Source organism: Sciurus carolinensis, chromosome 17 (genome assembly GCF_902686445.1).
Source record: "Sciurus carolinensis chromosome 17, mSciCar1.2, whole genome shotgun sequence".
NCBI lineage: Eukaryota > Metazoa > Chordata > Mammalia > Rodentia > Sciuridae > Sciurus > Sciurus carolinensis.
In genome coordinates, this window is record NC_062229.1 from 22,978,430 (window position 1) to 22,998,707 (window position 20,278).

The 20,278-nt window shown below is 53.6% G+C and overlaps 3 protein-coding genes across 12 annotated transcripts in view; all 3 read right to left on the minus strand.

Moving 5' to 3' along the window:
* Pbx4 (PBX homeobox 4) overlaps nt 1-1,457 on the minus strand; it is a 35,890-nt gene extending 34,433 nt beyond the window's left edge. For all 7 annotated transcript variants that reach the window (XM_047532154.1, XM_047532153.1, XM_047532152.1 and 4 more), the window contains exon 1: nt 1,127-1,457. In XM_047532154.1, the coding sequence (XP_047388110.1) occupies nt 1,127-1,455 (329 nt within the window). In that variant the 5' untranslated portion in view covers nt 1,456-1,457. The remainder of the gene's footprint in view (nt 1-1,126) is intronic.
* A 3,672-nt stretch (nt 1,458-5,129) lies between these two features.
* Nucleotides 5,130-8,390, minus strand: Lpar2 (lysophosphatidic acid receptor 2). The gene is made up of 3 exons (XM_047531801.1): nt 7,917-8,390; nt 6,381-7,122; nt 5,130-5,585 (listed from the first exon to the last, which is right to left on the minus strand). Exons 2-3 carry the CDS (start codon nt 7,120-7,122, stop codon nt 5,272-5,274), a joined length of 1,056 nt encoding a protein of 351 aa, XP_047387757.1. The 5' UTR covers nt 7,917-8,390; the 3' UTR covers nt 5,130-5,271.
* A 564-nt stretch (nt 8,391-8,954) lies between these two features.
* Nucleotides 8,955-18,966, minus strand: Gmip (GEM interacting protein). 4 transcript variants are annotated; one of them, XM_047531800.1, is made up of 22 exons: nt 18,816-18,960; nt 18,388-18,521; nt 17,821-17,905; nt 17,269-17,344; nt 17,124-17,181; nt 16,690-16,815; nt 16,532-16,596; nt 16,333-16,440; nt 15,616-15,696; nt 15,352-15,522; nt 15,119-15,256; nt 14,632-14,834; nt 14,209-14,315; nt 14,047-14,136; nt 13,605-13,682; nt 13,377-13,531; nt 12,994-13,182; nt 12,761-12,898; nt 12,466-12,662; nt 11,768-12,155; nt 9,882-9,948; nt 8,955-9,746 (listed from the first exon to the last, which is right to left on the minus strand). In XM_047531800.1, exons 4-22 carry the CDS (start codon nt 17,332-17,334, stop codon nt 9,379-9,381), a joined length of 2,793 nt encoding a protein of 930 aa, XP_047387756.1. In that variant the 5' UTR covers nt 17,335-17,344; nt 17,821-17,905; nt 18,388-18,521; nt 18,816-18,960; the 3' UTR covers nt 8,955-9,378. The 4 variants fall into 4 exon arrangements, with proteins under 4 accessions (XP_047387756.1, XP_047387754.1, XP_047387753.1 ...); XM_047531798.1 differs by lacking the exon at nt 18,388-18,521 and having other exon boundaries at nt 14,047-14,127; nt 18,816-18,963; XM_047531797.1 differs by lacking the exon at nt 18,388-18,521 and having other exon boundaries at nt 18,816-18,963.
* Nucleotides 18,967-20,278: the final 1,312 nt, after the last annotated feature.

Sequence of the window (20,278 nt, forward strand, 5' to 3'; positions counted from 1 at the left end):
GGAATCCAGGGCTTTACATATCCCTCTACCATTATGCTACATCCTCATGAATGACTCCAGTGGCTACGCAGTCCACTCCAAAACAGGTCCCTTTCAATACAGCCTACTCTTCCTTTCCTATTTTCTAATAATTTCAGCAGGCCCCAAACACAGTGAACTGCCTTGTGAATCAGAATTCACCAATTCTGTCTGGCTGACAAGTGGTGAGTGGAGGTAAATGGGACAGGTGGTCTTAAAACTTGCCTTGATTTTTCCCATTGCAACTGGAATAAAATCCAAAGACTTGTAGGCTCCAGCTGTAATCAGGTTCCAGCCTCTTTCCAAACTCAACTCTTTTCCTGGCTCTCCTTGACCAGGAACTTTTGCTCCCCGGATCCCAGGGCCTCTGAAGGCGAAGTCCCTTCTCCATGACCTGCCCTGCTCCACCTGGCTTCCCACAACATGCCTTCCTTTCCTTACGGCTTTACCAGAATATATAATTATTTATATTTATTTTCTCTCCCCCAAACCATGAACTTGAAAGCAAAGATTATGTCAGCACCCAGCTTAGTGCCCTGCACTTAGTAAACGTCTAATCAATATTTGCCAAAATCATTTTAAAAAGGGAGGCCCTCCATCTCCACCCACTTCCCCTACAAATCCTTTTCCCCAAAGCCCCTACGGTTCCCACACCAAATCACCCCGGCTTAACTTCAGTCTTTTACATAGACATTCCTGAACCCCTTTCCCCACATTATCTGCCCTCCAAACTTGCCGTCCTCATAAATCCCAGAGCCGGTCCGTGTAGACATTCGTTCGTCCTTCGACAGTCCCGTGTGTACTGGTCTCTCAGCCCTCCACGCCCTCCCTTAACCCTGAACCCGCTTTCACCATACACATCCCTCTCGCTCGGGGACCCAGCTCCTGAGACCCTCTGCGTAGTCCCCTGAGGCCGTCCAACCCGTTCTACTTTATTCCCTTGCATCCCTTGGTCCTTGTACCCTTCAGGTCTCCTCAAGCCCCCACATCTGTCTGCACCTCCTCCCCACCCAGAAGTTCTTCCCAGTCCCCTTGTCGCCCTCGCTGCCCCAGCCCGCCTCCTCGGCCCGCCCCCTTCACTGGTCCCCGACGAGCCCGCAGGGAGCACCTGGCCTGCGCCTCATCCAGGCTCTGGTCAGTGATGGTCATGATCTGCTGCAGGACGTCGCTCGTGTCAGGGCCTGGCGGAGGCCCGGGAGGCGGGTGGCGCGGGACAGGTGGTGGCTGCGCGGGCCGAGGTGAGCGCAGCGGGGCGTCCATTGGCGGGGCGGCCAGGCTATGGCTGAGGAGCCGCCGGGCCTGGAGCGCTCGCGCAGGCGGCGCAGCCAACCGCCGCTGCCCATGGTCTCCGCCCCCTCCGTTGGCAGCCAACCAACCGACACTGCGCACCGTGGAGACACGCCCCCACGTCGCCGTCAGCCAACGGGCGCCGCGCATCACCCCGGGACACGCCCCGTACTGACCCAGGCCAACGGCCCAGGGCAGGCTCGGATGTTGCCGAGGCATTTCCCACTCTCACTTTCTTCCGGTCTGGGTTTGTGCAACACGGACTCCCCTACTTCTCCGTCGCACACGCGTTCTTCTGAGTTCCCGTTTCTCCACCGAGAGCCCTCAGGACCCCCACTTCTCAAGGACCGCGTTCCTCCTCACGCTCCCGCATGCCCTCAGACCGCTTCTCCTCCTGAGACCCCACTCCTCAGACACCCTCACATCTTACAGCTCCCACTACTCAGGAGTCCCCAGTTCCTTTTCAAAAGGAACTAACTCCTTTTCGGGTCCTCACACTCTTCCTCCAAGTCACCTCCTCCTTAGAACCCCTCCCACCTCTAAGCCTCATCGACACCCCCCCCAGCCCCTGATCCCTGCTGGGTCCCCTATCGCTTCCCTCAATCTGTCCCATCGGGTGGGTCCCTAGGGCTTCGGGCTCTTCCCCTGGAACTTTCGGTGTCCCTTTCACCTGGCAAAGGGACACAGGGATGGCAGCCAGGTCAGAACCGAGAGCTTTTCTCCACTACAGAATCAATTTATTCATTTCCAAGGTCCAACTTAAGAGTGACCTTACCTGGTTTTTTTTTCTTCAGATCATTGTTACTTATATATTTATTGGTGTATCTATTTAATGGAATATGTTGATCATATATTTATAAACCAAAAATAATTTCCCAAGTATCAGACCGCAAGGAGAAACCTCCCTACCAACTGTTTAGTTATCTTTCTCAGTCTCCCTAGCTTATCTTTACCACACAACCTTACCTGTTTATTCATTCTTTGTTTACAGCCTTCTGGGCCTGGAAAATGCTAGCACGTGGTTACTGAATGTTATACTAAGTGCCTACCCCACATTGCAACCCAAGGTGAAAGAGAATCCTCACAGGTCTTTGTTTCTAGCTTTTAGGACTTATGGCATTAGAAAAGGATTCTCAAGTGAGAAAAAAGGAACAGTGGATGTGAACCCCTTCTCCATATTCATGAAACCTCTGGAACCTCCCAGTTTGTTGTGAAGACAGACTTCAGATACAGGCTCAATAGAATCCTCAGCCTTAATGGGAATCCTTCCAGACAGGGTCAATCTTCTTCCCACTGTTGCTGTAGAGGAAATTCAAACATCATGTGATGTGACTGGATTGCAAGGAGTGCAGACACTCCACAGGGGATGGAAATGAGTCACATTGGCCCAGTGGAAGAACAACATGGAAAGCTTACTGATGAAAGAAACCCAATGCTTGGACCCAATAACAGGAGGTAACAGAACCCATGGAGGCTACATAGTGGAGGCTACAAAAGGTCACTCACTCACACAAAACTACATAAGAGGCCTGATAAGTAGTGGCCTTCAGAGAACTTTGGGGCAGGGGCACTGAAAGCTTCAGAGACCAGCAGAGAGAAAACTTGATATCACCTGGCAGAGAAGAGAGACCAAGAAGGAAAAACAGATGGGACAAAGTCCTAAAGGAGAACCTGGAAGATGCTGATTAAAAGTAGCCACTCAAGTCAATCTCAAAAAACCAAAGGATGAATGATCTCGCTGATAAGCGGATGATGACACATAATGGGGGTGGGGTCGGGGAGCAAGAATGGAGGAAGGAGGGACTGTATAGAGGGAAAAGAGGGGTGGGAGGGGTGGGGGGGAGGAAAAAATAACAATGAATCAAACACCATTACCCTATGTAAATTTACGATTACGCAAATGGTATGCTGTTACTCCATGTACAAACAGAAACAACATGTATCCCATTTGTTTACAACAAAATTAAAAAAAAAAAAAAAAAAAAAAAAAAAAAAAGTAGCCACTCAGAGTGGGTCAAAGAGCCAATTTCGGAGGTCATCAGAGGTGCCCAGCCTGTAGGAATTGGTTGGCTGCTTCGGTACCCAAAGTGACATGTTTGTCTATTAGACCTGGAGCTTCATGGAGGCAAGGCCTTCATCTTTAAATGGATATATGCCTGAATGAATGCCTGGGTAGTTACCTCTGGAGACTGAGGCCCTAAGAGCTGTGCTGTCTACTTGAACCCTTGAGAAGTACCAAGTATCTTGATATATTCTTGGTACTTCACAGAAGAGGAGATAAGTTCTCCCAATGGGAAACCTAGATCCATTTAATGTAGGAGGACCTAGATGGTTTTGGTTCACCCAAAATGGATGCTTTAATAATTTAAGATTTTGGCCTCTAGCTAGGTATGGTGGCACATGCCTGTAATCCCAGCTGAGGCAGAAGGATCACATGTGCGAAGCCAGCCAGGCAACTTAGCAAGACCCTATCTCAAAAAGAGTGGGGGATGTGACTCAGTGGCAGTGTGCTTGCCTACCCTGCACCAGGCCAGGATTCCATCCCTAGTACCCAAGAAAAAAAAGAAAAGAATTTGGCCTCTGATGAGAGCTGGATTCAAATTCCTGCTTTTATTCAACATGTGAATCTGAAGTAGAGACACAACCCTGTCTCCTCCCTGATGAGGTAGGAATGAACAACCCAATTCTAGGCTCACTATGTCTAGCAGGGGGCCTCTCAGGACATTGAGAAGGGGCTCAACATGGGCATGGCACATCTGAGGACTTGGGTCTGTGGATGAGAAGGGGACTGTCCAGCTGAATTTTGACTAATTCCAGGCTTTTTGGGGATCTGAAACCCTTTCTCCAGGACTCCTTTAATCTCTTGATGCAGTTCTATGCCTTGTCCAAGTTGTGTAACCATGGGCCAGATCTCAACCTCTCTGAACTACTGTCCTCATGTGAAAATAAGTGTCATACACGAACTACAAGGTGCCAGACACATCAAAGGAGCTTGAAAAATGGCAACTCTCCAATTCTTCACCCTGCTAACTGGAACTTGCTAAGTTGAATGTAGATGGTGAGGCAAGGAAGGAGATGGAGACAGCTGCATGTGTGATTTTCAACAAGCTGGACTCAGACAAAAGGGCAGGTGGGAGCAAGAGGGTTCACATAGACCACAGACAACCCAGGCTCCAGAAGATGAACACAGGGAAAGGGACGGATAGAGAAAAAAACAGAACCAGAAGGAAATAGAAGCAAGACTGAACAGGAGAGGCAGAGGAACAGCTGGCCAGCAACTGAAGAGGAAGGAGAAAAGGGCCAAGGAGAAGCCATGTTGAAGGATCCCCAATAGGCTTCAGCCATGGTACGCAACTTCAGGACACAGGAATAGACAGATTTAGTTGATGACAAAAATGCTTTGGAGACCTTAGAGTGGAAAGGTTTACTCCCTGTTCCATGTCCTCCCTATGGGTCCCCTCAATACTAATGGAGACAGGCTAGCCCAGCCCCGCCCCTGGAGACTGCAAAGGGCCACAAGCCTTTCCCAGCTCATGCTCAGCACCCCTCAGGCTGTGCTGCTAAAGAATCAGCCTTAGATAGTGTGCTCACAGTCCATCCCTGTCACACTGGGCAGCATGGCCTAGGAGGGCCCTCATTTCTTCTACTTTTCCCACTCACAGTACCACATAGGAGGAACCAGTCCACAGGGTTTACCAGGAATGTGCAGTAAAAGTACAAAAATGTCTGTTCAAAAACCCTAAAACCTGAGATGATTGAAGAGCCAGATTCCCAGACACCATCTGAGTCCTCCCAGGTGCTTGGAGATGACCCCAATTCCCAGTGCCCCGGGCAGGCAGAGTTGCATGCCTGGGGAGTGCTGCTGTGCTATGCCAGACCATGGGTCTGTCTTTACATCTGTCCTGCTGGTTGGGATAAGCCAGGTGTATCCATGAGTTGTCAAGAGCTACAGCCTGTCCAAGGTAGCTAAAGGGTAGAGTCCATCAGAGGGTGGCCATTCTCAGGAAGCATGATGCGAGTACTGGCACCTGTCCGGGCAGATGACGTATAGTGGGCAGACTTGTGGGAGGACCGGCGGAGGCACACACAGCAGAGGAGACGGCGGAAGGTACGGCGCATCTCAGCATCTCGGCATGAGTACACTGCCGCATTGACTAGTGAATTGGACTCAGCCAAAAGCAGGAAATACTTCTCCACAGCCAGGACATTGCAGGACTTGCAGTCCAGACCATCCAGGAGCAGCACCACCTGGCCGGGTGTCCAGCAGACCACGAATGCCCCTGTAGGATAGAAGCCAAAGTGAGCAAAGCAAGCTGTCAGGAGGCCTGGCACTCATGGCTCAGAGGTCAGGGCTGGAGAGGTCTCCAGAGCTCAGGCAATAACTGTGCTACAAGCGCTATGTGTCTTGCTGGCTTGGCAGTGTGGACAAAAATGCTAAGAGGGGATACCTTGCCCTGATTTGCTCTCCTTTCCTCACTAGTACAAGGTGGACAGGGACCTGGATGCTTCTGTGTGGAGATTTGTTCAATGAAGGAAAGGAGGTTACTGTGGCAGGGCGGGTAGGGGGATAACTGGAAAGAGTTGATCTTTGTTCTAGGGTGGTCGAGTGTGTCGTCATCCAGTTCCTTCTACATACAATTGCCCTGCTAAAAACTCTTAAGGGTTTCACATGGGACTCAGGAACAAAATCTGACCCTGTTCATGATCTTCAAGGCCTTGCTGACCTTTTCTCCTCCTTGCAGGCTAACCACATGGGCTCTGGCCCGGTCCTGTCCTAGGATTTGTACTTTGTTTTCTCTGCTTGGAATTCTTTTCCTTTCCTAGCATTGAGGTCTCTGCTCAAAGATCCTCTCCATGGAAGAGCTGGGGATGTGGCTCAGTGGTCAAGTACCCCTGAGTTCAATCTCTGGTACCCCCCCACCAAAAAAACAATCATCTCCATGGAGAACATCCCCCACCCAAACCACACCCTACCATCATATTCAATCAGGTTACCTCTTGAATTCATTGGTTCCCAGGAAACAATGGTTAGGTTAGGTCCCTGTGGCCCAGGGCAGGCTAAGTGGCTCACTCACCAAGGATGATGACAACAGTCTTGACCAGGCTGAGTGTGGTCTCTCGGTAGCGGGGGTGGCAGCTTACATGCTCGGCCATGCGCTGCACACGCCTACGCACGTAGAAGAAAATGCGGGTGTAGACAGCTACCATGAGCAGGAAGACAAGCAGGCTGGATAGGGCCCACACAGCTAGGTAGGAGCGGCTGAGCAGGGGAGCCATGCGTGAACAGCGGTCCAGGGCACAGAGACAGTGCCAGGAGTGGGCAGGCAATAGCCCCAGGCCCAGTGCAGCCACCCACACACCCACAATAAGCATGACAACTCGGCCACGGGGCAGGCGGCTGTGCAGCTGCACAGCCATCACACTGCGATGCCGCTCCACGGCAATGGCCAGCAGTGTGGCCACTGACGCTGTCAGGCTTGTGTCCAGCAGGCCCTGTCGCAGGAACCAGCCCTTGAGTGAGAGCCGGGCTGTGCGTGGGCCTGTGTGGAACATGAGGAAGAGGTAAGCCACACCAGCAAACAGGTCTGCTGCAGCCAGGTTGCCAAGCAGGTAGTAGATGGGCTGGTGGAAGCGGCGATTGGAGGCGATGGCTGCAATAACCAGCAAGTTGGTCAGTAGCACCAGCACACTGACTGTCAACCCCAGTGCCACCACCACCACATCCTTGGGCCGCCAATAAGAGCTGAGCTCTTTGCCACTGTTGTTGTAGAAAAAGCCGATGGTCTCATTGTAGTAGCACTGGCCCATGGTGACCATCTGGGGGTACAGAGAAAGAGAGGTATCAGTGCAAGTGGCCTTTACTGGAAGGACACAGGAGCAGGCAGCAGCTAGTCACAGACAAGACAGGAAGAGCAAGGGCTGCAAACTTTGATACCTCTGAGCAAATCGGCTGTGGTGGGGACTAGGGTGCCCTAGAAAAGGCAAGCACCATAGGGTGGGGATGGGGAGCAGCTGATTCTCATCTACTAATAAAAACCTACTAATAAAGACTTTTATGAAAGATCTCTCTCGAAGCAACGACTTATTTTGTTTTTTAACCTGAAGAACCAAACAAAACTCATCTACAGTTCAATTCCGGTTCAAGAGCCGCCAATCTATGACCTAGTAGGGGAGTAAGGGCTGAGGGGGAGGGGAAGTTAGGGCAGGACAAAAGAGGCGTGAGCTGAGAAACCAGACCAGGGAAGGTCAATTTGGTGCCGCGGTCAATGCACCAAGCAGAGACCAGGGGGCGTGTGTTCGAAGGGGTGAGATCACTCCCTGAGACCCTGCGGGTGGTGAAAGGTATGGAGGTGACTGGGCAGATCAGAACAGGTAGCGAGGCGGCTCCAGTAGTTGGGCGGCAGTATTCGCGCGCTAGAGCTCCCAAAGCAGGCGGGGCATCGGCCGTTCCGGGTGAGATGGAGGACCCTGGCGGTCTCCGGGACAAAGAGGGCGGTCAAAGAAGCCGGGGCTCGCGGGACCTCCAGGTGCCCCTAGGCTGAAGCAGGGAAGGGGGCGTGCCTCGCCCTTCCCGGGACCTGCACCCGCCCGTACCCCGCCGTTGCCCTTACCTGGCTCTCCGTCAAGCTGCAGACGGGGCGGGCTCGCGGGGGATCGCGGCAGGCCTGAGGTCCATGGCCCCCAACCGCGGCGGGAGCGGAGCAGCGTTCGGGTGTGCCGGGAGCCCGCCGGCAAGAAGGCGCGGGAGGCGGGGTTCAGCCGCCCCGCCTCCGCCTCCACCCAGGTCGTGTGCCCCGCCCCTGCCACCTGGGGGAGCCCCACCGCGCCCCCGCCACCTGGGGAAGCTCCGCCCCTGAGATCGCGTCGGAAGTGGGGTCGCCCGGAACTGCGGCCCCGCAGTTTCCTCCTCGCCGTGAGGCCCTGTGGTCGCCCCTTTATTTCCGGCACGGGACTCCCACCCCAGGCCCCGCACACCTCGCGCGCCCGCAGTTTCGAGCCTTCGGAACTGACTCACTCGGCCACCCTTTAATTCCCGCCGTGACCTTACGCTGCTGGGGCGCAGCTGAAGGTGGTCTCAACTTCCGCGTCACTTCTCCGGACCCCCAACCCACTCAGCCCCACCCCGCCCTCTCCCTCGTGTCCAATCGTCCGCCGAGTTACAAGCCACGCCCTGATCCGACTTGGCTCCCACTGCAGGGACCCCAGCCCAGCCTCGGCTTCCCTCAACTCGCAACTACCGCTTGCAGCGGCCTCCCTTGCCCCAGAAACCTTTCTGTCCCACTCAGATTTCTTGCAGTCGCTTCTCTGCAACCTCTGTACTGCCCTGTACTGCGGCTTCCTCCCCCAGCTTCTGCGTGGAGGCCCCGGGCTCCCACGCTCTGGAGCACACAGCCCCATTGTCCCGGTTATCTGCGCTATGGTTATTTGTTTGATTATGTAGGACCAGATCCGGGACGCGGAGCTCTGGGAGGGCCAGGCGGTGTGACTCAGCTGGGTGTCCAGGCCCAGCCCTAAATTGCCTGTAGGTTTTTAAGGGTGTTTGGGCATGAAGAAAGGGGGCTTTGGTTTCCCTGATGGGCAAAGTGGAGCCCAGGGGTGCTGCTCTTGCTGGCCTATTCCCTGTGACCATTCCCGGGCAAAGACAGACATGCAAGAATATATAGGGCAGTTTATTTAGAGGCCATCTGATCCCAGTCTCCAGGCACCACCAGGATGTGGGGTCTGGGTTCCCCTCCTCCTCCAAAAATAATTACTTTGAATCTGAGGAGGCTGGTGGGAAAGGGGGAGTGATCACAACCAAAGTAGTAAAATGCACCCCTATCCCAGAGGTCAAAGATTAGGGCAGATCTCAAGGATCTCATGACCTTGTACTGACCCTAAGTATTGACCCTGAGTGACCTCTGAACCTGAGTGGCTCTGATGCTTGAAACCACTTGCGTCTGGTAGGGAACTCCTGGGACACTGTCCAAAAAGTGTTTTAGGCCTCCCTAGGCCATGTAGTCTTTCCTTACAGGTGGGGGGGAGGTAAGGAGATATGGGTCCATCTTCTTTGTCCTGAGCTCCTTAGGGTGGTCAGAGATGGTCCTCAGTTTCCTCAGGCGGAGGGTCTGGGCAGCAGGTCCTAGGCACAGCTTCACTGTCCAGCTTAGAGAGTAACCGGGCTGTCTCCTGGGTGATCTCAAAATGCTTGGGCAGTGGGGTGCGCCGCAGGGGGCTGCTGTCAGGGGAGGCAGCAGCAGGGCCTGGCCCACGCCCCCTCAGACTCCCTCGGTGCACTGTGATAGGGGCCTCCTCACACAGCTTGGAAGCCACCAGGGCCAAACTGGACAGTTGGTGGGTAACAGGCCGCACACCTCCCCGGGGATACTTCACTGGCTGGCGGCTGAAATGGCCACGGGACTGTGTTCCCAGGAGTGAGTCCTCAGGGCCTTGGCTGGACACTGTTGAGTGGGGTGGTCAATGCTTAACATGCCCAAGTTCTTTGGATGCTCCCCCTGCCCAGAATCATCTTTCAGTCAGCCATCCTCCAGGAAGGGGCATCCCCAGAACTCTGAGCTACTCTCCAATACACTCACCTTCCCCTTCCCCATCTTTGGTGTCTTCAGCCACTTCCTCTCTTTGGTCACTCTGCAGAGTTGGAATCTGCAGGGAGAAACCCAAGAATGTGACCCCAATGATAAAATTTCAGTTCTTTAAGACTCTTGTAGAGCCAGCGGTTTATTCCTGGACATGCAAAGTCTCCTTTGCAATTTGGGGGTAGATGGTGCTCTTAAAAGTGTTCTGCTTGCCTCTCCTCACAGAGCAGCGTCACTGATTCAAATGTGAGTTTTACGAAGGAGCAGGAACTTCCTTTTTCATCAGAGGGCCAGTCTAGGAAGGGGATTAGCCAGTTCCAATTAGGACTGGGTGGTGCCGCTGAGCTACTGTCTCCATCCAAGGCTATTCTCTGCACCTTTACCCACCTACCTCAGCTTTCTAGTCTCCCTCTATATCCTCACTGTTCCGTCTTTTGCCAAATAGTAATAATGACTTGAACTCTACGTTTCAAACACTGAGCACGTCACAAGCTATTCCATTTCTCATACCCACAACTCACAGCCAGCCTCTTCCTAGCTCTGCAGAAGGGATCCTTAAGGTAGTGGGTGTAGCAGGATCGGAGGAAGAGGGGAGTCTCCTGTAGAGTCCTGAGCAAGGCTGTGGACACAGACTGCCTGGAGTAGCTATTGCTGCCCTTTCCCTGGTCCACAGCTGAGCACTGGATGCTGATGGATGAGCTCCACTAGATTCTGACTGCCATGACTTGCCAATCAGGGTCACTTAATTACATAAAGTCTTAGCTATGACATCTTAACAGTAAGTAGTTTTCACTAATGGTAATCTGCTTCTCAGAGTTGTGGCAAAGACGACAGGAAGATATAGTGTCCATGAGCAGTAGGTGTGGATTCAGTGGTAGTCCATGTTCTATACATAGTAGGAGCTTAGTAGTGGCCCATACCCCATGCATAGTAGGTGCATAAGTAGTGGCAGGGGGCAGAGTCATTGGGGTCGATCCTTCTTTGGTCTCACTTCTTACCACTTTCTCTTTGCTTATTCATTATAAGGTAGGGTTATGCTCTGACCTGCCAGGCAAGCTGTACCTCAGGGCCTTTGCACTAGCTGTTCTCTTTGCCTGGGATACCTTTCCCAAGTTTACATGTGGCTCATTCCACCCTCATATCCTTTCAGTCTTTGCTGAAATCTACCTGTTCCATAAAATCTGCCCATGTTATCCTATCTAATGCTACCACCTGCCCTCCACACTGGGCACAGGGGCACATGCCTATAATCCCAGTGACTTGGGAGGCTGAGGGCAGGAGGATGACAAGTTCAAGGTTAACCTGGGCAATTGAGCAAGACCCAGTCTCAAAAAACAAAAAGAACTGGGGATGTAATTCTGTGGTAAAGTGCCCCTGGGTTCAATCCCCAGTATCAAAAACCAAACAAAACCCAAAAACCCCTAAAACTGTCTGCCACTTATCAACCTGGTGTTCCTGGTGTCCCATCACCTCCTCTGTCCTTTCTTTCCTCCATAGTACTTGTCTCTGTCACCATGTAACATCCTATATAACTGACTTTATACAGTATTTGTTTATTGTTGGTCTTTTCCCACTAAAACACAGAGACCAAGAAGATGAGGTCTTGCTTATTTAGCTCACTGATGTTTCTTAGAACAATGTTTGGCACATACTAGATGTTTGATACATATTCTGTTGAATGAATGATCACCCATGCTACCTTTGCAGGGCTATCCCCATTATTACCTACCCCTTCATTCCTCACCATTCCTTCCAGAATGAGCACAGATTAAATAAGGAAGGAAGGAGAGAATGGAAGAAATTTTAAAGGGGAAGAAAGATAGAAAATGAGAGAATTAAACAGAGATAAGGCTCTCCCCACATGTGTGGGCCCAGCAGGTGCCTACCTCAGAGGGTGTTGCCTCGGAATGCTTCTCCTGGGCACTGTGAGACGTGGGGTCTGGGTCAAGGTCCAAGGCTAGGGCTGAAGACTGTAACTCTGGGTCAAGGATTGGGACTGGAGGTTGGGGGCTGGTTGTAAGGGGCCTAGGAGCTGGGCTTGGGTCTTGGGGCAGTGGCTCTGTAGCCAGAGGGAGTTCGTCCATTCCAAAGATCTGCTCGTAGTGCACAATGAGGAACTCAACAAGCTGAGCCTGGTGTCCTGAGTCCAGCAGGCAGGTAACTGGGCTGGCACCAGCTGCCCGTGGACCATCTGGTGGCCGGAGAAGTGTTGGCCCAAATACAATTCCCAAGTTGTTGGCAGACATCTTGTTTTCTTCAAACTGTGCAGCCACCCTAGGGATGATGTGAGGAGAAGGGTCAGGGTATGGGGTGCAAGGTAACAGCTGAGAGTAGGGTACGACCTGTAGGTCAGCCTTGTGGTCACTTGCCCCTGTCTCAGGTCCTGGTCATTGAGGCTAGCAGCCACATGTCCAGAGATGGGAGTCAGGTGTCAGTACCCAAAGTTATGAGTTATGTATTAAGGTTCAGAGCTCAGAAAACATGTCAAAGGTCAGAGGTCAGTATTAGGGGTCAGCCATAGAGGTTAGCAATCACATGTCCAGGGAAAGGGATAACATTTCAAGGCTCAGGGACCAGTGCACACCTGAATAGATGGGCCACCAGGTGCCGCAGAGTGTTGTAGTTAGAGTCAGGCAGTTGTACCAAGAGGGTCTTCAGCGAGCGGATAACCTCAGGGCTGGGGCTGGGGGTCCCAGGGTTGTCCCCAGGGTCTGCATGCAGGGTCTTAGCCAGAGAGATGAAGGCATCGTAGAAGTGGAAGGGGACCACAGGGTCGGTGAGCTGGGGGTGGAATGGGTAGGGGTACACGAGTATAGGTGGGCTGCTGAGGGTCCTCAGCTCCTGCCCATCCCACCCTCCCATGTCCCCTGATCACCCACCTCCTGGAGAAACCGCTTGAGGACACTTGAGATGTCGTGAGGCGAGTTTCCTGACAACTCCACCAATGCTCGGCCATTCTCGAAAGCTTGGCACAACCGCTCCACACGGACCCGGGACCCACTGACTCGATAAATACCCTGTAGGGCAAGGGCATAAAAAGACACCTAGTTTATGATCCAGCCATCAGTAGGGTAAAGTCATTTCTGGGGACAGTGAAGGGTCAAAGTAGCACCTGCACACTCAGGGCACGGTGTTCTATCTCAGCTGTACATCTGGTGATCACAAAGGGAACCTCCTCCGGGAAGTCCCTGGGAAGCTGAAGGAAGTCGACCCCAAAGAGAGGTGTCCGGACTGGGAGCCGCTGATGTCCACAGAGGATCAGCAGAGTCTCCAGACATCGCTTGTGACAGGTCAGGAAGCACTGGGGGGAACATCATAGAGTCAGTGAGGTCATTGGAGGTCAGTGGGAAAAAAGACAGATGCAGGGATCCTCAGGGAAGGGAGGGTACACAGGAGATCATCAGATCAGGGTGGGTCCTGGGGGCAGGAAGGTTATAGGGATCTCAGGTCATCAGGGGTTAGCAAAAGTCATTGGGTCATCAGTCCAGGTCACACCTCTTCACACTCTGTCCCGCTGACCATGAAGGCTTCACACTCTCGACATTTGGCTGGGCCCCGCAGCCTCCGAAGCCTGTGGGTCTGAGCTGCAGTGGACAGTGTCCACTTCCGGAAAGGGCTGCCGAGCCCATTCTCCAGTCCATCTCCCATGTCTGCAGGGAGACAGGGTCAGATTTGCCTGGTCTACCTCCCACCATGCCCCGCCCTGCCTGTTTCCAGACTCACCAGGGTCTCGTTCCTCAAAGTCATCTGAAGATTCAGTGCCTGTGGATGAGACCTTCACCAGCCGCCGTGTACCAGGGCCTGGGGACAGAGGGTTATAGAAGTTGGAGGTCACAGAGGTTATGGGGAGATTCCAGGGTTGAGGACAAACAGTCTTGGTTTTCAGAGCTTCCAGAACCTCCCACAGATGGATCTGAGGAAAGAGCTCAGAGGGCAGGAAGTGGTCAGAGAGGTCAGAAGTTAAGCATTAGAAAATGGGTCAGCCATGTGTGGGGTAGTTATAAGTCTGATGATCAAGACAATAGGTCAGAGGTTGAGGAAATAGGCAAGAGCTGTGGGACAGGTCAGAGGTCAAGGGTGGATTAGACATAGGTTTCAAGGTTGGCCAGGGGCTGGAGTATGGCCATAGGTGGGGAATGGGTCAGGATCAGGTCCTATTCCTCACCTGGGCTGGAAGTGGGAGAGTCCAAGGATCGAGACTCACTGCCGCCACCCACGCTGTCCACATCACTGCCTGGAGTGGGACCTGGAGTCCCTAGGTGCAGACAGGTCAATAAGGATGGCCCCTAGCCTGGTACCACTCTCACCCTGCTCTCCCGACACTCACCCTGCCAGCCTATGCCAGTGTCCTCCCAAGGGCCCGGCTCTGTGGAACTCTCATCCAGCCTGGGAGGTGGGGGCCCAGAGAACTTCTTTCTTGAGTCCAGAGGGGAGCTGAGAGGAGAAGACAGGAGTTTGAGGGCTCCATCCCCAAGAAACTGGCCTGGCGTGACAGCACCCAGGCATCACTTCTAGGTCTGCAAGTCCTGATGCCCATGAGCATCCTGCTTCCTTAAGTGCCATGGACCCAGAGTCCTGAACCTTCTACTACCTGGGTCAATTCCCCCCTCCCATCTACAGCAAACAAAACCCAGATTACTAAATTCCATTGAGGCTTTGGGGTCTCTGATCTTCAGTACTTGATCCAATAGTACCAAAAGCCTAGCCCAGCAACTCCAGGCCCACTCCCAAACCAGCACCCAAGGCCCACCTGTGCACCGTGGGGGTGGGTGCAAACTCCTGGAAGGAGAAGGCCGGCGGTGGGGGTGGCGGATCCTCAGGCCGCAGTGCCCGCACGAACTCCTGGTAGCGCTGGCCAGGTTCGAAGGGCGCGCAGCACTCGGAGAGGGCTGCAAATGCGCGAGGACCACGTTCAGCCTGTGCTCTGCGCAGCCCAAAGAGGCCTAGGGTCACCTGTGGGAAGTAGGCAGTCAAGGAAGGGCGGGGCCTGGGTCCCTGAGGGAGGAGCCAGAGCCCAACTGTTTGGGGGCGGGGCGGTAACAAAATTGTAGTTTAGGGACTAGCCAGTCAGCTGGGCCTGGGGCTTGGTTGAAGTGCAGGCTTCTTCAAGGTCTGGGGCCCAATCGGCTGGCAGGAAGGTGAAGTGAGTCCTGCGGTCCCAGAAGTGGTGTAGGGGCTGGGTGGAGGGGCACTCAACTGGGGCACAAACGGGGTGAGGCCAAGGGAAGGAGCCTCACCCGCCTCAGCACTTCATCCCCCTGCAACACCAGCTTTCGCACGTGGGACACAATCCTCCGCTTGGTGTTTTCCAGGTCCTGCTGTCGTGCGTTGGCCTCGCGGACGCAGGCCTGATACAACCCCTCAGCCTCCAGTGCCTGGGGAAACCGAGGCCGTGGGTGGTGGCAAGAGAAGAGTGTGGAAAAGAGTGGGGGGTGCCAGATGCAAGAGGGACACAGGGTGGAATCCCCACCTTGGTCTGGGCCTCCTCTCGGGACCGTCGCCGACGCTCCTGCTGCTTGGTGGTTCCAGGGGAGGCTTGAGGGGCATGGTCCTCAGGGGACCCCTGGGAGCGGGCCCGCAGATCCTCACTGCGTTGCACATATTGGAGCTGGGCCCGCCGCAGTGCCTGCACTGCCTCGTTCTGGAAGGGTCACCGGAGGGTGGGGTTTGGGGGTAAGTTACCGCCTGGCCTCTTATTCCTTAGCTTGCCATCCCCCACCACTCAGCACCTCACCATCCGCTTCTGCTCCTTCATCCATTGCTCCTTGAACTCCTTCCGCCACTTCTCAATCTCAGTCCGTTTGGCAGCCAGTGGCTAGCAAGGGTGGGGGATGGTGATGCAGCCTCAGGGCCACCCCAGAGGTGCCACCCAACAGTCTTTTCCATTCCTTACACCCACATGCCTTTTCTCTTCTGAACCCTTTTCTTTTCTTTCTTTCTTTCCTTTTCTCTTCTCTCTTTCTTTCTTTCTTTCTTTCTTTCTTTCTTCCTCCCTCTCTCCTTCCTTTTCTTTCTTTCTTTCTTTCTTTCTTTCTTTCTTTATGCAGCACAGGGGATGGAACCCAGGGCATCCAGCACTGGCTCTACCACTGAGTTACACCCCAAACTCTGGGGTTTCTGAGTCTGTATTCTTCCTGGGAGTCTTCTCAGCCAGGTCTGCTCTTCCTCCTCTGAGTGATCATGAGCAGAACTTCAGTGATCATCCCATCCTTTCTGCCTGGGCCCAGATACACCAAGGTCTTCTTCTGAGAATACTCAACATTCATATGCCCTTTCTCACAAACATAAGTAGTTTGGCAACTGCACAGGAAGCCTGGTTTGAATCTCTGCTGGGTAACCTTGAGCAAGTTCCTGAGCATCCCTGGGCCTCAGCTTCCTCATCGGCAAAATGGCAATGATGGTAGCTGTGACTTCCTCCCACATGAAGGACATCAGAGTGCCCGCCCCTTACCTGGTAGTAATCTCTTTTCTGCTGGGCTACTGTTTCCAAGGCCAGGGCTCCCAGGTTGAGATCATGCTCCAGAAACAGAGTGTAGATGTACTGCAGCGGCATGTGACTCTGGGAGTAGGGTGTAGGAGGATGCTGAGGATGGGAGGACAGGGCCGGGGATCCGGAGGTTTTGGCTCTGGGGAAGTCTGCTCATGGTTACCTGCTGGTGGATGGACACCTTGCCAGTCTCAGCAATCTTCATGATGCTTTTAGCAAACTCCTGCTCTGTGGGGGTGTGGAGGGAGACATCAGGGGTCTGGGTACAGCTGGGGTTCAGGCACAGCCTGAGGGCTGGGGTTGGGTATAAGGGGCCCTCACCATAGCTGGCTCTCTTCTCAGTCCAGGCCAGCAGCTCCTTGGCATAGCGGCTCCATGTCTTGGCATAATCCAGGGCTGCATCCACTCCCCCTTTGGTCCGAATGAGCCGCAAATCCAATTCCTCCCCTGGGGCAGATGGGTGGAACCCTTAACTCTGAACACTGCCCTCCTGTGGAAGTTTTCCCTGAGCCTGGGGACTAGTCCAATAGCCCCTGTCCTACACCCTCATGGCATTGGGATCAGTGCCCTGATGGCAACTTTACAGATTCTCTACTCAGACTGGGGACTCCCTGCAGGCTGGGGTTTGGATCTGCTGTGTGCACTGCTGTACGTCCCCTGAACCTGAACAATGCCTGACATGGAAGAGTCAGTGCTGACTTACTGAAGAAAGAACTCCTTTCTGACCCCACCATCCTGGCCTCAAAGTACCCTACCTGTGAGGGGTGCAAGACCCTCTGGGGAGGGGCCACTCCAACGGCTGGCTTCACTGGTCTGGTGGGGGGGAGACAGCATTCAGGAGCAAGCAAGGCAGAGACTCTGGCTCAGGCCCCTTTTCCTTGTCCCCCAAGTCCCACTTACCACAGGGGCCGTGGTGACCTTGTCAGGATCCAGGTCTTCTGAGAGTACAGGGTCTCCAGACAGCATCTCAAAGGTTCTGGGGAGGGGAAGTAAAAGGGTCAGAGCCCACCTCTGTCCAGTCTGTCCTGCATGTATGTGTGGGGAGGTGCTGGGGAACCTAGGGCAGTTTGGGGGACAGTCCTGGATATTACCTCCCAGTCCTGGCATCTTGTGTCTGGGAGGTCCGAGGATTTGGCAGAAACTAGGTGAGAATTTTTTTTTTTTTTAATAGAACTTGATAAAGGGTTTGAAGGGCCCTAGATAACTTTGGGGTTCATAGAGTGGTATTATAGCAATCTCAATTGTTTTAAGGGGTCACAAGAAGGATATGTGGTGGGCTTAGGGCCACTTTGGGGGTATACATTAAACATCTGGGATCCCATTTTAGACTTTTGATATTATTAGATAAGTGGGTCCAGATGTTGCAGGTTCCAAATGAGGCTTAAGGGCACCTAGATGATTAGAGATTTTGGGGATCCTGGAAGGATTTGGGTGACCCAGGTTCAGACTCACACATTCCCTAGTGAGATCTCAAGGTTATCCAGGCTCCGGAAGATGTCACTGTACCTCTTCCTGCTCTCAGGAGCTGGGGGGTACCCTGGGGGAGGAGAGTGTAATACATGGGCCAACCACTGCCTCCCTCCACCCACGACACACAAGCCACAATCAGCACCTCAACCACTCTCATTTAGAGGGGTAGAGAGAGAGAGAGTGTGGGGGCGTGGGGAGAGTGGGATACAGGGAGAGTGGGCTTAGGTGGGGCCAACTCAGGGCAGGCAGATGGACCCAGATACAACTAGAGACAGCTGCTCAGAGGAGCAGACACCCACACAGGCGGGACCCAGAAGCAAAACAACAAAACATTCCCCAGATGCAGCTACATTATCCGGGAGGAGAGTGCCGGCTTTGACAATGGAACCACATGGACCCCAGGCTAGACAGATGGAAATACACGTGGGACACACAGGCACAGAGCCTGCGGCATAAACACATGGACAGACTGAAATCACAAGGGACTTCAAGACTGAGCGACTCTCCACATACAAGAGACACAAAGACATCCGGAAACACAAGTCGGACCTTTTCCACATTTCTGTTGCCGCCCCCGCCCCTCTTCTAGGGGCTTCAGATCAACACTGTCCGCTCCCTGGGGCTATGGAGGAGCCCTGTGGGGATCCTACTGCGTTGCCCTCTCCAACAGCGGTCGTGACACCCTGCCCCCATCACAAAAATCAGAAGCAGAAGCGGCCACTTCCCTTTCCTGGGCCCCCTCCCCCCGTCGTCCTGGGTGAAGGCTCGGAAGTGGGTGGGGGGGGGAGTCAAGCGCTGGTGTCCTGAGCCCCTCCCGGTTGGGGGATCCCCACCACGGTGGATTCCTGCGATCTTTCAATTCAGGAACTCTTTCCCCGCCTCTCGAGACCAAGAGGGACGGAAGGGGTTACTCAATTTAGGCACTGAGAGGGACGTCGTGGCAGTCTCCCCCGATGCCCAGATCCAAGACCCCCTACCTGGCTCTGATGTATCCATGGTTAAGCCGAGATTGCTCAGCGGAGACCTGGCCCGGGACTGGGCTGCACGCCGGCGGGGACCAGCCCCGATTTCCTGCCGCTGCCGGCGCCGCCCTGGTCCAGCTTCGCCCCGCCCCGCTGAGACCACGCCCACGGAAAGGCCACGCCCCACGCGGCAGCCACACCCCCGAGGCCCGGAAACCGGGTCTACGACCACTGCTCCAGCCACGGGAGTTCGCGTCTCGTCAGTCTCGCCGTAGACCAGCCCAGGTTGCAGCGTCCCAGACTAGGGGCGAAGTCCCAGACTTCGTCTAAGACGGATCGTTTTCTCAGATTTGTGCCAATCTAAAGCCCACGGAGTCTCAGTGCCCCGAGATCGTCGGTCTGGGGTGTCTGTCCCAGAAACTTCCACACCCTATGACCCAGTAACCTCCATGCCCCGAGATACGTGGGATCTCGGAATCCACGCACACCCCATCCGGGCAATGGTGGCCCCTAGTGGAGGCCTGATGTTCTGCATTATTTCAGTCGAATTCAAAGACCCGCTAATGTCCTGGGGCCCAGTCTGTGACCTGCTTCCTCCCTCACCCCCGGTCTTCAACGCTGGACCTGGCTCTTGGTGCCCCCTGAGTGTAGTCAGAATACCCCTCTTAGGGACAGGAGCACAGAGGACCCTGTCTCAGGGATATGACATCTAACTCCTGGTGACTTCAGCAGCTCCTGTTAGGTAGCATCAGGTTCCCCTTCCCCTCCTCAGGCCCTGTCCAGTGAGTGCCCTTCACTGCCAGTCTCGGCCCCCTCCCTCAGCCTCTATCTGGCTGCTGTTCCCAGGGTTTTACTCATGGCACACTGCCTGATGAAGCTAGCCACGTGTGGGCAGGAGGGGACTGACTACAAGCAACTAAGTCAGTTATGAAGATGCATCCACATACAGCAGTGTGGGATTTTTGGCTGGAAATAAAAAAAAAACTTTAAAGTATGTGTAAAATTTTGCTTCCTTAAGTTTTTGGCTTTTGGAAAGGCAAATCTAATTGGCTTATGCTACCCATTCCACAATTTATTTTTATTTTTTATTTCTGTTGGTACTGGGGAAGGAACCTAGGGCCTCACACATGCTAGCAAGTGCTCTACCATTACATCCTCAGCTCACTACTCTGTAACTGAGTTGTAGTGTGTCCCTTGAAAGGAAGGACACTATCAGAGTACTAGGGCTAAGCCAGGATTCTGGGTCATATCCTGGCTGTCAGACCCTGGCAATTGCCACCTCCATCTGTGATGTAAGGTGGCACCATGGCATAGGACCCTAAGAAACATGACCCAAGTCAGTATCTATAGTGGTATAGATCATGTTCTACACATCTAAGATACCACCAAGAAGGCACACTGTTATAGCATGTATTTTTGGAAGTTTCAGGGAAAAAGACTACCAATCCTAACCTTTTCCAGTACCTGAGATTCATCTG